This window comes from Macrotis lagotis, chromosome 6 (assembly GCF_037893015.1).
Source record: "Macrotis lagotis isolate mMagLag1 chromosome 6, bilby.v1.9.chrom.fasta, whole genome shotgun sequence".
In the NCBI taxonomy this organism is placed as follows: Eukaryota; Metazoa; Chordata; class Mammalia; order Peramelemorphia; family Peramelidae; genus Macrotis; species Macrotis lagotis.
Genome location: NC_133663.1, coordinates 84,570,296 through 84,586,567, shown reverse-complemented (window position 1 = coordinate 84,586,567; position 16,272 = coordinate 84,570,296). Strand labels below are relative to the sequence as shown.

At 36.2% G+C, this 16,272-nt stretch overlaps 1 protein-coding gene across 6 annotated transcripts in view; it reads left to right on the top strand.

Moving 5' to 3' along the window:
* The window catches only part of PARD3B (par-3 family cell polarity regulator beta), a 1,291,415-nt gene that overhangs the window by 1,047,655 nt on the left and 227,488 nt on the right, over positions 1–16,272 (top strand). For all 6 annotated transcript variants that reach the window (XM_074191565.1, XM_074191567.1, XM_074191566.1 and 3 more), the window contains one exon: positions 11,914–12,024. In XM_074191565.1, the coding sequence (XP_074047666.1) occupies positions 11,914–12,024 (111 nt within the window). The remainder of the gene's footprint in view (positions 1–11,913; positions 12,025–16,272) is intronic.

The window sequence follows — 16,272 nt, the reverse complement described above, 5'->3', positions numbered from 1 at the left end:
TTTACCCCCTTGGCAATAAATAATAGTAGTGTTGGAAGAACTTCCTGCTCAGGCCTAGACCTCTCCAAATAAAGCAATACTGCCAAATGCCCCAGAGTTCTTATGACCCAGTGTTGGAGTATGGCACCTGGGCTTTGAATCTGTGTCTATGTGAAAGATTCTGCTGAAGAAAATACTGAGGTTTCTTTAAAAAAAACAACAACAAAGCAACAACAACAAAAACAGCTATAGTCTGTTTCTTTCCAGTAAGCAAACATTCATAAAAAACCTTTTGAACTATTATAAAAAAATTATTTCATTATTGCCTCAATTAGCATAAATACAAAATGAATTTGTCTATGGAATCCTGTGCATTCAGTCTGACTCACAGAAGATCTTTTCAGATGATGTCTAAGACCCGGTAAAAATGTAGGTATGAAAGTAATTAATCAAAGCACAGCCCTGCTCCTGGAGAGTATTCTTTTTTGTGTAAAACTGAGTGATAGAATAACTTAAACTCACTCTGGTAGTGACAGTTAATAAGCTTTTTATGGTCCCCATGTGGACCTGAAAATCATACCTTATTAGTATCTTTATCTTTCTTGCTCACTCATTCACTCTTATTTTCATTTAACTTTAATTTCAGTTCTCTTTTCCTGAATTTTCAGCCCTTTTATAATGGAGTGCTCCTCTAATCCCTGAATGCATTTTTCACTTACCACAAATTTATTAGCAAAAAGAAACTGTTCTGTGATTTAGCCATCACTTGGCTATATTTACAAATCAATCTTAACTCCCTTTTTATTATTTTTCACATGACCTTCATTTTACTTTCTATTGCTATATAGAATGTTTTTCTTTCATTGAGTAGTGCTAATTCTGTTTCCTAGTTTCCTAGTTTTCCAAAATGAGAAAAGCCAAGTAGCTGAAGCATCTTCAACCCCTAAATGTAGGAAGCAGCTGCTTAGACCTCTGCCCAGCAGATGTTTCATCCACTTAGGCAGATATCTCTGCATTTTATGGGACCTCCCTGCTTTTTAAGCCTAAAAGCAAACATCAACACACTAGAGATCTGAACATTCTTGGCTCAGGAATGAAAAGTAGCCAAGATCATAGATTTAGGAATTATGTTTGAGATGGTCAATCCCAGGAATAAGGGCAGTTACAATACCAGGGAAAATTAATTGTTTGAGGGTCAGTGAAAAATGGGATGACTCCTTAAAGGAAATAAGAGAAAGATCTCAGAAGAATTAAAAAATCATTATTTTCTTAACTTAACTATTGATCATCATCTTGGAAACATAATATAAATAAGTTCTAGAGATAGAAAGACAGACTAGATAGGTCCATAGATACAGACAGAGACATAGATAAATATAGATAGAGATATGTATGTACACACACACACACACACACACACATATATATTAATGTGTGTGTGTGTGTGTGTGTGTGTGTATGTGTATGTGTATTCATTACCAGTAATTCAGAACTGAACACTATTTGGAAGATTCAAATATTGGACTCTATTTGTGTTGGTAAGATTTTTGAATTCATGATTCTTCTCCAATATTGGGGTTTTCTTTAGTGACTAAAGCATAAATTGTGCAAAGAAGAAAAGCATCCAGGCAGTAAACACGTTTCCAGGTGCATGAGCTTTGACAATAGCATGAGTCACTCAGCTTCTACCTTTGGACAGATCCCATAAAGCAAACCCGGTATCTACTTTTGCATGTGGCAGCCTGGACTCACAGGGTTTAAAATATTGCCCTTCCATTGTGAAAAGCAAGCTAATAGTTTTATAGCATTCCACTCCCCTTATTCATAGGCACAGGCATGGGCCCTAGCAACCATCAGCAAACAGAAGGGTTCCAGAAAGAAAGAATTGGGGGGGGGGGTTCTTAGCAAATAAAGACTTGTCTGCATCAAATGTTGCTTGCTTCCTTGTTGTATCAATAGCATAAGCATCACAGTGCCAGATAACTCTGCCTTTTGGAGTTCAGAACAAAACCCCTTAAAAAAAACCTCTAATTAGCTAATTTCTCCTGAATTTTTATCTGATTCCAGTACTTCCATCACACAATAGGAAGAAATTTGCTGGGCAAATTTTAAAGAAAGGTGAACTGTACAAAAACCTTAAGAGACTTCCATAGAAGGAAGTTAATTTCATCAGCATCTGCATATGCTAATTAAGAACCCAATTTAGAATACATCAGACAACAGAGACCTTTTATGGGAGGGTTTTAGGGTAAGCTGTGGTAATATGTAGGCAGAGAAACCCGTGAACTCTTGTCCTTCTGTTTCTGTTTCAACTGCTTCAGTTTGTATGATTTGTAGACATTTAAATGACCATTAAGTAAGATCAAGGGCTCTAGAGTGGGGACTGAATTCACCAAACCTAGGAAAATAATGTGACAATGGAGATGTTTATAGATTTATTTCTGCCTTTATGAAGTGGATTTCTAAGTCTAATACTTATTAGTTATGAATAACAACCTTTTAGCCCCCTCAACTAGTTTTATTGACAAATGCAGTTTATTAAGTTACAGGATCATAGATTTAAAGCTGTAAGGGTCATTGAACCCAACCCCTGATTTTGCAAGTGGGGAAACTGAGGCACCAAGCATCAAAATGCCTTCCTGAAGTAACTCAGTAAATGACTGAGAGAGCATTTGAACACAAGTCTTCTTGATATCAAGGCCAGCCCCATCCATTACATCCTGCAAGGGTTTCTTCTTTATGGTGATGACCAAATTTTCAAGTGCTTGAGACTGATTGTCTTTGATACTTTCCTATTTCCCTTTCTTTACCTTTCCACCATATTCTTATACTCCTCCCCTATCTACTTAGGATCCTAGTGCTTTTGTATTATCTATCCATCTAGGGCCACCTTTCATATGGAAAAGAGACTACTTGTAATCCTCCTTAATTGTCCTTCCCTTTATATCCCCTCCTGCTCAAGTCAAAAGTTCTGTTTCCTTAGTAGCAGTGACCCCAGGCAGAAGTTGGGAGGAAAGTATTTCTGATTTAAATAATCCCCCTAAGGTATGAATGACATAACTATACATATCTTGGCAGAGAAGTTTCAAAAAAGAAAGAATGTTTACTTGAATGAGTCTGATCAATAAATTTTCAGACATTATAGTAAAGTGAAGTAAAAGAAAAAAAAATCAGGCAGCCTAAGGGAGATATTTCTGGGCAGGAGGAATTTCTCCATAAACTTTAAATTGTACCTAGGGGTACTGCTATATAAACTTTAATCCTGTGGGTTAGTACTTTTCCTCTCCCCTCTTCAGTAGAATGTTGAGCTCATTGAGGTCCCATAATATTAACTGATAAATTATCAGGTTGCTACACATGAGAAACAACTATATGAATATGTATGTTTCTTAAGCAAGTCATATATCAAAATAAAATGAAAAATAAATTAAAGGATGGTCATTCACTTTTTCAAAGAATTCATCATAGGAGCCTTTCTTAGTGTTTTTAAAAATATAGTCTTTCTTTTTTTTTTAACCCTTAGTGAATTTAAAATGTGATCCAATTCAGCTTATTCTCATGGGGGCTTAGGTACTATAGATAATGGAAATGCCTAGGAAATATAAAACATGATTTTACCCCCAAATTTCTACTCACTTATACATGAAAGTTATTACCAGAATAATTAGCAGGTAAATGAATTGATTTGTTTGAACTTCTATTCTTCCTTTAGTACTCCTGATGAGGATACCAAAAGAACAATGAAATGGGAAAAGGAAAAATTAAACATTTAGATGTCAAATTAAATTAATCTTTTCTACAACCCTCCCCCCAAAGTTGACTCAGTCTGAAATAAGAAGAGTCTGCAAATTTATGTAAATTCCTATTGTAAAATAAATGGAACATTGAAGAAGTGAGTTCTTCTTTAAGCTCTGCCATTATTCTATGCTTTTTACCTTAATAATGTCATTCTTTTAGATCTCAGTATCCTTGTCTATGAAATGGGAGTGGGGATTTGAACTAGATTAGCTGCATGCATGATCCCTTCCTGGCTGAATGGTCTATAATTCATTTATATACTTGGACTGCTTTCTACTTTACCAAATTTTTTTTGTCTTTTTGGAATTGATTTGTTACTGTTATATTTGTCAAATGAAGCAAATTCCTCATAGATCATGGCCCTTTGTTCTTGAAACTTGGACATAGCATCATATCCAGGAGTCAATCTTTGTCATTTTTGTGACTTTGCTTGATCTGACAGTTATTGAAATGTATTGATAAGAAACACCATTGTTTTATAACTGCATTTCCCAAATGATTCTGCCGAAAGAATCTTTGCCACATGATGTAAATAAGGGTTCCATGAGAAAAATTTCACCCTAGTGATATCTTTTTCCTCTAAAATGTTAAATGTAAAATTTCCTATGTATCTAAAATACATGTTCTATGTAGCAATATTTAGTAGGAAAATAAATTTAATTTCTGCCAGTTAGTTCCCAGATCCTCTGACTGGCCCTTTATCTTAAGAGCATTACAGATCCCCGTGGTCTTTTTATAGGTTTCATCACCATGGTTCAAATCCAGTAGTGTTCACATGGCCAAATTAGTTTGGAAAACACTGTTTTGCAGAATGTCTATGCATCCCTTACTTCCTTTTTCCCATTCTATCTCCACAATACTATTAAGCTATTTTTACTTTCTAGGAGAAAAAAATAATTTATTAGCTAAAACCATAAAGAGCAAAATGTGGCATGTACTAGAATATTGCCTCTGCCTTTGATATCAGGATTTCTTCCATCTCTGATCTCCAAAGGTTTAAAAGAAATCTACTTTGTTATGGGGAGAAAAAAAGGTGTTTGAAACATGGAAAAGAAGAAAGTTTAAAACTAGCATTTACAATTTAACTTATTTTGTCATTGCTGCTTTTAATCATCTAGAGATGAATGTGGTGGTGGGGAGGACTTCTTTAGTTTGATTCCTTACAATGACCTCTTCTCCAAAACATCATTAACAACGGAAGAGGAATTTTGAGATCACAACCTCTAATCATTCAGCTATCCATTTAACTGCACTCTTTACACAGAGGACTCCCAAATTTATTCTTCCCACCTTGAAATCTCTCTCATAACTCCAGATTTACTAAAGGTCTCCACATTGATGCCTCAGCAACACCTCAAACTTACCATATTCAAAACCAAACTTATTCTCCCCTCCCCACCAACTCTACTCTACTTTCTAACTCCTTATTTTCTGAATTTCTTTTTTTGTTGTTGTTTTGTTTTTGTTTTTAGTTTTTTGCAAGGCAATGGGTTTAAGTGGCTTGCCCAAGACCATACAGCTAGGTAATTATTAAGTGTCTGAGGCCGGATTTGAACTCAGGTATTCCTGACTCTAGGGCCAGTGCTCTATCCACTGCGCCACCTAGCCGTCCAGTTTCTGAATTTCTGAGACACTTATCAATTTCCTATATTTGAACCTTTGATTTTATTTCTGCTTCTTCCTCTTTGGCACTTTAGTACCTGATCAGATATAAAATCCAATCTATTCTACTCCATGGTAACTTTCACATTGCTTCCTTCCTTGCTATTTCCACTGCCACTTCACTAACACGTGTCCTCATTATTATCCTCTTGAATTATTATAAGTGCCTCTTATAAGATCTTTCTGTCTCCACTCTACCTTTTCCTCTTCATTCTTTTATCCTTTGTATCACTTCCTGATTAATCTTTCTTTTGCACAGAAATAGTCATATTACCCCTCCTGGTAGATCCTTATTCATTACCATGTTCAAACTAGGGTATACTGTCACTTGAGTTTAAAAAGGTAGATGAATGTGAGAAGTGTTTGAGAGGTAAATTGATAAGACATGATAACCAACTGAATATGGAAGGAAAAAAAAAAGAAAGTCATGAATGAGCTCAGGCTCTGAACTAGGGTGATTAGGAAGATAGATGTTCCCCCAAAAACAAATAGGGTAGTTTGACAAGTGGAAATGGGTAAGATGATAGATACTGTTTTGGACATTTTGTATTTGTGATGCTGAGAGATAATCTAAGTGGACTTGTCTAATAGATTTTTGCCACTTGGAAAATAATTCAGAAAAGAAATATGACTATCATATGCATGGAGATGAAAATAAAAGGAGTCAATGAGATCACCAAGAAGAGTGTAGAGAGAAAAGAATAGATATCCTAGAACAAACCATAAAGGTATCCATACTTAAGTGAGAAAAGATGGATAATGACCTAGCAGAAATAACATTAGAAACACTAATTCTAATTCAGATAGCTCAGGAAAAAAAAAAATCAGGAAAGAGTAGTTTCATAGAAATCAGTAAAGGAAAAGAAAAGGGAGTTTCCAAAAAGGTGAGGTTGGCAGTATCAAATATTGCAAAGACATCAAGAAAGATAAGAACTGAGAATAGAACATTGAATTAACCTTCCACAGTAAAGTGAATACTAGCAAAGATCATCACCAAAAGTACAATTTCAGCAGGGTGTGGAGCCAGAAATCATATTGAGAGGGCTGAGATGTGAGTGTCTTATGGTGAATAAATGAAGACAGTGATGATGGACAGTTTTTTCCCAAAGACCTCTGCAGTAAAACAGCAAAGAGATAACTAGAGAGTTTAGCAAGAACAAGAAAGGGTTGTTTTTTTTTTCCCCCTGGTAATAACTGGCATTGTCTGTTTGTGCTTATAGAATAGGTTCCCCAGACAAAACTATCCTAAGCTCAAGGTAGTTTGTAGGTCCACATCTACTCAAAACTATAATAGCCCATGAAATCCACCAATGTCTTTTCCTTTAATAGTTACCCAGAAGACACAATTAAAAGCTAAGGCATTAAATGCCTTACTTGATTAATTAAAATAGTATAAGAAAAGTAAAAGAAACCCATTTCAAAGGGCATACTCTACAGATCATTTGTAAGAAGAGTAAGCACAGATTGGAAGTATATAGAAAGGGAACATTTGCTATCATTACATATATATATATAGATGAAACACATACCTATGATTCTGGTCACCAATGTCTTCTGGTGTTACAACTATGCTTCTCTACCTGGACATACTCCCCAATGATTTCCATCAGGTGTATCAACTGTGATATATGTTGCTGTGTTCCCAAGCTTAGATTCACTGAGCAGTTGATGGGTGAATTTCTCTCTGTTTACAAGCTTCTGGTTTCATCTAGAGTACTTGTCTATCCTGTTTTTTTCTCATAAGAAGAGCAGATTCTACCATGCTTTTTTAGGTTAAAGTCTTGAGACTTCCCTGGTTCTTTCAGAAAAGTAATTGTCTTTATACTTAGCTCTTATGAACAACATCTTATGGGGGACAACCCTGAAGACATTTTTGTTCCCTTAAAAAGTGTTCTGTCTGTTCCATTTAGTCATGCCTAAAATGGATTTTTAAGAAATGTTTCAGCAGATCCTTTGTTCTAGCTACCAATTCTTTAGAATATAGAGAAGAATTTTTTTTTAACTAGGAAGAAGACCCTCTGATTTAATCTATTTTTTGAATTCCACTTCCTAGTTCGGGTTTCTTTCTTAAAGATCTCAATTTTTAATGTTTCTTTGTTGATCTGCCTAAAACTGGTGATTAAGGGAAAAAAATTGTTGTGTTTACTATGTACTAAGTACTTGCTAAGTGCTGGGAACACAAATAGGAAAAAAAAAATTATCCTTCTTTCAAGGATACCAAACTGTAATTTGGGGAGAGAACTCATATAAAAGATTTTAGCTAAAGGATGGATGAAAAAGTCCCTGAATCCTAAGAGTTTGGTGACAAGGTGAATGGAAAAAATACAGGGTTCTTTAAGATGTACCTGTAGATTGGAAAACAGGACTCTGGAGAGCATGGTGGCAGGGCAGATGGTAAGGCCTGAAGGACTGTAGGATGCAATGGCAAGGCAGATGGTAAGATATAATGGTCCTCCATTTTACTGGAAGGCTTGTAGCTCATCCAAATGGTATAAAAAGCCAATTACACCCAGTTTACCCATGGGCTCTGACTGGACTCTGATGAAGGATGACCTACTGATGTGGCAGATGGGATAGAGTCTGAGTTGGGTGGCCTGGAGCTAATGAGAGGAGAAGAGAAGGCAAAGAAGAATGGCATCCCCTGGGTATTCTTCCCATCCAACTGGGTGTCTTGTCACCCTCCACACTAAAGATTGTTCTCCCAATTGCCAGGCTTCTCAGGATCCAGGGAACTCTCATTTTCTCCATTCCAAAATCATATCATCTTTCCTAGTCGGAGAATGTTGGATAGGGGAGGATATAGAGAGAAAACAAAATTTAGGAGGTAAGATATTTCCTTTACCTTTGCCTAGCCAAATTCCTACCTTCATATATGTAACCAACAAGTCTCAAAGCCTTGTCAAGCTTACATCAAGATAGGGAAGACCTAGACTTAGACAGTTATAGAATGTGTTATTGGGGAGAGGTATGATTAATGGATCAAGGTTCCAGAGGAGGCTAAAGGAGGTAGAATCAAGGGCAAAATAGAAACATTATCCTTGGCAAAGAAAAGGATCACCCCTTCCTCAGGGCAAAGGAGGAGAGAATATTTCAAGATGTCGAGTTTTGAAGTATGGAAGAGAGTGACTTTGTTCAGGAAAGTAGGAAGTTTAGAATAGTTGCTTTAGGAGGATGGTCAGGAAATAGGAATACTAAGGCTGCAGTGAGAATCCTTCTGACATTAGATAACATGAATTTGCAGTAAACCCAGTTGAAAGAGTTGTGTGACTTCAGTGATGGTCCACAGCAAGAGAGAATAAAGGAAAGGAAGGGTGGTAAAGGTGACCCTGGCTTTACATCTAGGCAAGATGGTTTAATAAGGAAATGAGAGTCAAAGGTGGAGAATTTTGTATATGTGAACTTATATAATTGAGACCAAGACCAAGGGAAGAAAGTGAAGTCAAAACAGGGGTTATGGATAAAAAGAACAGGAAGGAAAGGTGGAACTGATGGTCATGGTAAGAATGAAGAATAAGTTTGAGTGAAACAGAAGTAAGGATATGATAGATGAGAGAATTTCAGAATTCTGCTCTTCTAGGTAGTTGAGCTACATTAAAGGTCATTAGATTTGAAATTGATGAAATTGTGAGGTCCAAGCATTCAAAGAGATGTAAGTCTGAATATTGAAGTATTCAATAAGTGTTGAGGTGACTAGAAAGACTTTGAGCCAGATTGGAAATGTCTTAAGGGAGAAGAAACTTCTAAATGACAGCAACAGATTTCTAGGCAGGACCCTCAAAGGGAATGACCCTCAAAGGGGATGAGGTTGCAGTGATAGAAACTGAGATAATAGAAAACCAATTGTAATATAGAACAAAAAAGAGACTCCCCGGAGATCCCAAACATATGATGTTTTCCTAGAAGGCCAGGTTTCTGTGGTTAAAAAAAAAGTGTGAGAGAAAAAAAGATGATTTTGTTAAAACTTGAGTAGGGTTTTCAGAGGTTAAAGTGGAAGAGTCATACAGGAGAGGTCAGGATATGAAGGAGGCTAACACTGAGACTGTGGAAAGGAGTAATGAGAGAGAAGGGTTTTCACCTTTACAAAAACACAGCTCTGAATCACATGAATTGCTTAAGCAGAAAATGAGAGTTGATTTATCTTAGAATGAAGACTGAGGACTACAGGATCTTTAGATGATTGAGCATAGCACTGGAATGTCTTTGAGAAGACTGAGGAGTTGGGGTTGAGAGGGTGAGGAGGCTGAGAGGGATACACCAGAGAGAAAGCTAAAAAAAAATTGGGGAAAGACAGTTCAGTCCAATGAATACAGAACTGAACCTTGGAGAGTTCTGGCCTCAGGTACTTATTAGTCATGTGATTCTGGGCAGGTCTCTTGTCCTGTGCCCCAATTTCCTCATCGATGATTTGGGAATAGTAATTTCACATAACTCACATATTTGTTGTTGATAAACATATATTTGTAAAGCAAGGGTAGCTAGGTGGCACAATGGATAGACCCTGGAGTCAGGAGAACCTGAGTTCAAATCTGGCCTTAGACACTCAATAGTTACCTAATTGTGTGACCTTGGTCAAGTCAATTAACCCCACTGATTTACAAAAAACAAAAAAAACAAAAAAGCCCTTTGCAAACTTTTAAGTGCTATCATTATCCCCATCACCAACCACATCATCATCATTATTATTTAAGAAAGGATTGCAAAAGGAAAAAAAAAAGAGTCAAAGAGACAGCTAGGTGGCACAGAAGATGTAGTGGCTAGCCTGGAATCAGGAAGACTCATTTTCTTGAGTTCACATGGCTTCAGACACTTATTAGCTATGACCTGAGCAAGTCACTTAAGGCTGCTGGTCTCAGTTTCCTCATTTCTAAAATGAGCTGGAAAAGAAAGGGCAAACTACTCCAATGTTTTCCCCAGTTCATTTTAGAGATGAGGAAACTGAGACCAACAGGATGAAGCTGTTGAAAAAATGTTAAAATGGGATCATGAAGAATCAGATATGACTAAAACAATTGAACAATAACCTTTCCTTTCAATTTTTAGTTCTGTCAATGTTCTTAGTGGGCTAGGTAGAGCATGTGACTCTATTGGGGTCAAGAGATTTGGGTTTGAATTCTTTCACATATATTAACAGCATTTCCCCACACAAGTCATCTTCTACTGAACAGTTAAAGTGATTTTCCTAGAGGACCGATCTGACTGTGAAAGCAGCTTCCCTATTACCTTCAAGATCAAATATAAAAGACTCTGTCATTTAAAGTCCTTCACAATCCATCTCCTTCCTACTTTTTCAGTCTTCTTATACTTAACTCCAGATCATATGAGCCATGATTCAGCAACATCTACTTTCTTACTTGTCCCTTCCATCTAACACTCCATCCCCCAGTAGTAGTGACTACCTACCATGCTTAGCAAACTCTCCCTCCTCCCCTTCACCTCCTGGCTTCTCTGACTTCCTGCAAGACAATTTAGTTCTTATTCCAACTTCTGCAGGATGCTTTTCTCACCCTCCTAATTCTTCCTCCACCTCCAATTTCTCCTCTGAGATTGTTGTTATTCAATCATTTTTAGTCATTTCCAATTCTTTATGATTACATTTAGCTTTTTCTTGGCAAAGATACTATTGTGGTTCGCTATTCCCTTCTTCAGCTCATTTCACAGATGAGGAAACTGAGGCAAACAGGGTTAACAGACTTGCTCAGGGTTGTACAGTAGCAAGTGTCTGAGGACACATTTGACTCAAGCTCTTCCTAACTTCAGTCCTGTCAGTCTATCCATTGTATCACCAGTTACCTCTGAGATGACCTTCTATTAAAATGTATGTATCTGGTAAGTGCAAGATTATCCACTTGCTGTCTCTCCCATCCTAATGTGAGCAAATTGAGGGGAAATATTGGTTTTTGCCTTTCATTGTGATCCTCAGTCTTCAGTAACAGTGCCTGTTACATAGTAACTTCTTACTAATTGCTTATTGACTGACAGACTGATTTAATTAATCTCTCATAGCCTTAGTCACCTCATCTATAAAATGGAAATGATTATATTCACAATATCATCATTGTCTTATATATAAGGCTATCCCTCTGGATGGTTGAGATATACTGAAGGTCACCAGAGGGTGATAAAATGTGAAGTCTAGGTATTCAAGGGGATATCAGTCTGAAGACTGAAGCTCTCAAGTATCAGGGATATATGTGTGTCTATATATATATATATATGGGTTTTTTTGTGTGTATGTATATATAATTTACAACTTCATGAGTTGTTTTGAAGAAAAAGGTTTACAGAATTTAGAGTGCCATGTGAATGTGAGTTGTTTCTATTATTGTTATGTTTTTATTATCTTTAAAATTAGTTTTTTAATATTTTAGAACATTGTGGATTAGCAAAAATCATTTAACTAAGAATAACTAGAAAAATAATAGAAATATTGTTAATCATCTCTATCCCTCTCCTCTTCCCCTTGTGTTTGCCCAGATTTGGGAAAAAAAAAGAAGATAAAGGTGGAAAAAATGAACAGAAAGGAAATCTAAAGCAAGGCACTCTCCAAGAAGAAGAGCTAGAAAAAATGAAGGAAGAACGTGAAAGGTGAGCACAAATCTAGTTTGACATAAAAGCATACCCTTCTATGAAAGGACTCTATCTAATATTACTGAGCAATGATATTGTTCAATTTTTTTTCTTTTGCTCCAGCTCTGTAATTCTGTTGGTGTAGGGAACTCCTGATGTGGACATTTTATGTACTGATAAAAATTAGTAACTGCTATATAATTGTTGCCTTCTAAGAGTGGCCTGGGGTGCTGAAAGGCACTCACTTGTCAAGGATCAAACAAATAGTATGCAACCAAAGCAGGACTTGAAGCAAGTTTTTCCAGATCTAAGTCTAACCCTTATCCATCAAGTTGCATTATCATTATCTTTTCAAAATGTAATTGCACCCACTCTTCCTCTAATACCTTTCCTATGGAACTCAATGCTCCAACTTTAATTTATTATGTTACTTTCTTGGAACCAGTCATCAAAGCTACACAGTTTGTCTAAATATAGAGAATGTTGAACTTTCATAGATTCAAAGAATTGGAAAAGATTTACATCTTCTATTCCAACCATTAACTGATGGATGTATTACTCTCTAAAAAAAATTCCTATGAGTATTCATCCAATATCCATTTGAATATTAGCAGGAAATTCATCTTAAGTATCCCATTTTTTTCAAGTAGCTGTATTAGTAAATTTTTCCATATATTACCTTCAAGAAACATGTTTTTTTTTTTTTTGGTAACCTACAAGAACATAGAATCTAGAATTATGAGAAGCCATGAGGTGGTAAAAAGAACAGAGAGTTACCTATAGAATCAGAAAGGTTGGAGTCCAACTTTCCTGACTCTTCATGACCCCATTTGGGGTTTTCTTGGCAAAGATCCTAGAGAGGTTTGTCATTTCCTTCTCCAGTTCATTTTATAGATGAAGAAACTGAGGCAAACAGGGTAATGTGACTTGCCCGGGGTCAAACAGTATCTGAGGCTAGATTTGAACTCAGGAAGATGACTCTTCCTGACCCTAGACCTGGTGCTCTAACTACTGGACCAACTAGCTGCCCATATATAAAAGAATGTATGCACACACACATATATACATATACATATACATATACTATTTTTTTATTTTTAGAGATCATCTAGTTCAAGCCTCTTTCTCAAATAAAAGAAATGAAGACCAGAAAGGTCGAATGTCTTTCCCAGTATTACAAAGGTATTGAATAGCAGAGCCCAGGTCTTCTTATTCTAAAGCTGTTGCTCTCTGGGTCCCAGTTCTGTTCTCTAGATTCCTTCAAAATAAAATCTGTATGAACAATTAAGCCAAGTCCTGTATTTACCATATTCAAAAATATATCTCATTATGTTGATCAGCATATTTTGGTCTTTCAAAGTTAAGTGTTTTCACAAAGTTGTTGTTATAAAAGTGTTCTAATTCTACTCCCTTCACTCTGCATCAATACATAGAAGGCTTCCCAGGTTATTCTGAAACTATTCCTTTCTTCATTTTTATAGAACAGTAGTATTTATTCCCTTACATTGATATACTATTATTGGATCAGTCATTCTTCTGTAGATGGACACTTCCTCAGTTTCCAATTCTTTGCCCCATTACAAAAAAGAGCTTTCTGAGGGTTCTTTTCCTCTTTCTTTGATATCTTTGGGTATTTGAAAGTAGAAGAGTAAGAAGAGAATGATCTATTAAGCACCTGCTGTGTGCCAAATCATTTTTGAAATATCTCATTTGAAAAAAAAATCTCATTTGATTTCTGCAACAATCCTAGAAGGTAGGTGCTATTGTTTTAAAGTCAATTATAATGCCAATGAATAGGTAGCTATTTGATCACCATAACATGTCACGTGTCAATGCAGAAGCTATAAGGTTAAAAGTGATGATGTAAAAAGAAAATAAATCTTTTTTTAGGATTTCAATGTATTTTGAGAAAAACCACCTCACATTCATTTTATATTATATAAACCATATTATTTATAATTCAGAGGACAGACTGATTCCTGTTTTGAATGTATAAGTTGTAAAAGATACTTGCTCAGGTTCTAAGAAATGAATTAAACGTCAGGTTTCAGTGGATGATAGTGGCCTTAAAATTACTGCACTATGTTCCTATTTTTTGTCACACTTTTGTGTGCCTTCTTTATTTTAAACTGCTGACTCCCAGTTTGGATACTGGCCATTTGAGAAGTGTTCATCCTTCATTGTAAAGAAGCCAGTGTCTTTTATTAGGCTTCTGGCAAGCCTGGAAGTATACAGCCCATCTGTTATAAGGACCAGTTTCCTTTACCAAACTATTGGCAGATCATAGAGGATGAACTCTTTTTTTTGAGGAATTAATGTTCCAGTTGAAAACGAGATAATTGTCCTCCACATTTCTTTGATATTAACGCTGGTACTTTGCTCAAGCAAAGGCCATCTTTTAAAGCAGTTAATTGAATATTCATATTTCCCTAGATGATTCTTTCCTTTCACAGGTAAAGGAAGTCTGGAATGAACTTAAAAATGTGATGAAATTAGAAAATACTTTTAAATACTCTATTCAGTTTTCATAGCCTAGAAAAACAGTGCCATTCATGTATTGAATACTAAGCACTGTACTAACTATGGAGATGGGGGGAAAGTTAGTTGGGGATCCAAAGACAAAAACACCAAAGGTCTGCCCTCAATTAGCTCATGTTCCACTGGGAGAAAACAAGGAATATGTAAATGAGTAAAAAAAAACAAAATAAATATATCATCCAGGATTAGAAAAGGCGAGATAGGCAGGGGTGACACTAAAGGTGAACAGACTCTCTCTATTTGACTTTGCCTTCCCTTAATTATTCTTTTCCATTTCCAAAAAGAATCATCTCTTGTGATATTGAGGATGGGGAGTGAGAAAGTCCTATCTCTCCATTCTGGTTTCTTCAATACAGCATTTCTGGATGGCCCTGTGAGGCCTTTATTGTCACCTGTTCCTGTTCAGATGGTTGATTTTATCAATACTGAAGTAGAAGTAGAATGGGAAAGTGGGGGGGGGGAAGGGAACCTATTTAGTCCTTTATAAGAATTTGAAAGGTTGATAAGTTCAGTCACAGATTCAACTGAGTTATTAAAAGAAAATAAAGGTCTTTGTATTGTTGCTAACTATTCACCTAAACAAAGTTGCCCCAAAGGCAGCAAAGATGAATTTTATAATGTAGCCCAAGATTCAGTAATCCTGTAATGTAAAAAGTAATTCAAGCTAAGATTTTAATGCATATATTGGCAAAGACATCTATGCAGCCTGGCCCTGGCATAGATCTGCCCAGTTCTACAACTTCCCTAGCTGCAGTTCTGTCTATATCACAGGCCTTCTCGTCTTCAGAAAGCCAAGCTTCCAATTGGTCTGCCAAAGTGCAGACTTCACATTTTTTGCAACTAACTCAGTTCTTGCTTGGGGATGGAAAAAATCAGAGTGGCTGTAGAACAGCATGCCAGGTGGAAAATTGATAACCCATAAAATAAGGCAGGTAGTCTTTAAGTAAAAGATCATTTCCTTCCTGAATTCGCCTTTAGAAAATAGCAGCCCCAGGGAATTTTGTTCTCAAATGCTAGACTGTAAATTAACCCAGCCTGGCTATTTGGGCTTCTGCTTCAATTTTCTTTAAATATGACTGCTCAAAATATTCAAAGACCTGTCCTGTTAGCCTCCATTTATACCACTTCCCAAATGTGAAAACATAAAACATATCTGATATGTGTTTCCCAGAGATAGAGCCATCCATTTCAGGTGCTGGTAAGGGGGGAAAAAATCAGAGTAGTCCAATTTTAGTCCTGGGTGCAAGAGGATTAATTTCAAGGATATTTCAACATCTTAGCAGCTGTGGGCCTTGGATGGTGGTGGAGGTTGGGTTTATATGTAGTGCACAGTTGGCTTGTTTCCAAGTGCTGGAGTCTTATTTCCAACATCTCCAGTGAAGAATATCTTCTTCATCCATCCCATAGTGAGCAAATTCACAACTCTTAAAAAACTCAACAAGCATATTACTCCATTAAGCCACCTCTATATTAAAAAAGGAATGGAATACTATTTAATAAAATTCATAGATTTTTTAATAATATAAATTAAAATGCCTTTCTTAAATTATCTCAAGAAAATTAACTATGGAATAGCTTACAGTTATTAAATTCTCTTTCTGTCCTTTATTTCCATGTATTACATACTTGTTATAGGATCACACTTCAAAGTCATTGATAGCAAAGGATATTCAAAACCCTTAAAAGATTTAACTAGCACGCGAGGCCATACACCACCCCACTCCCCCC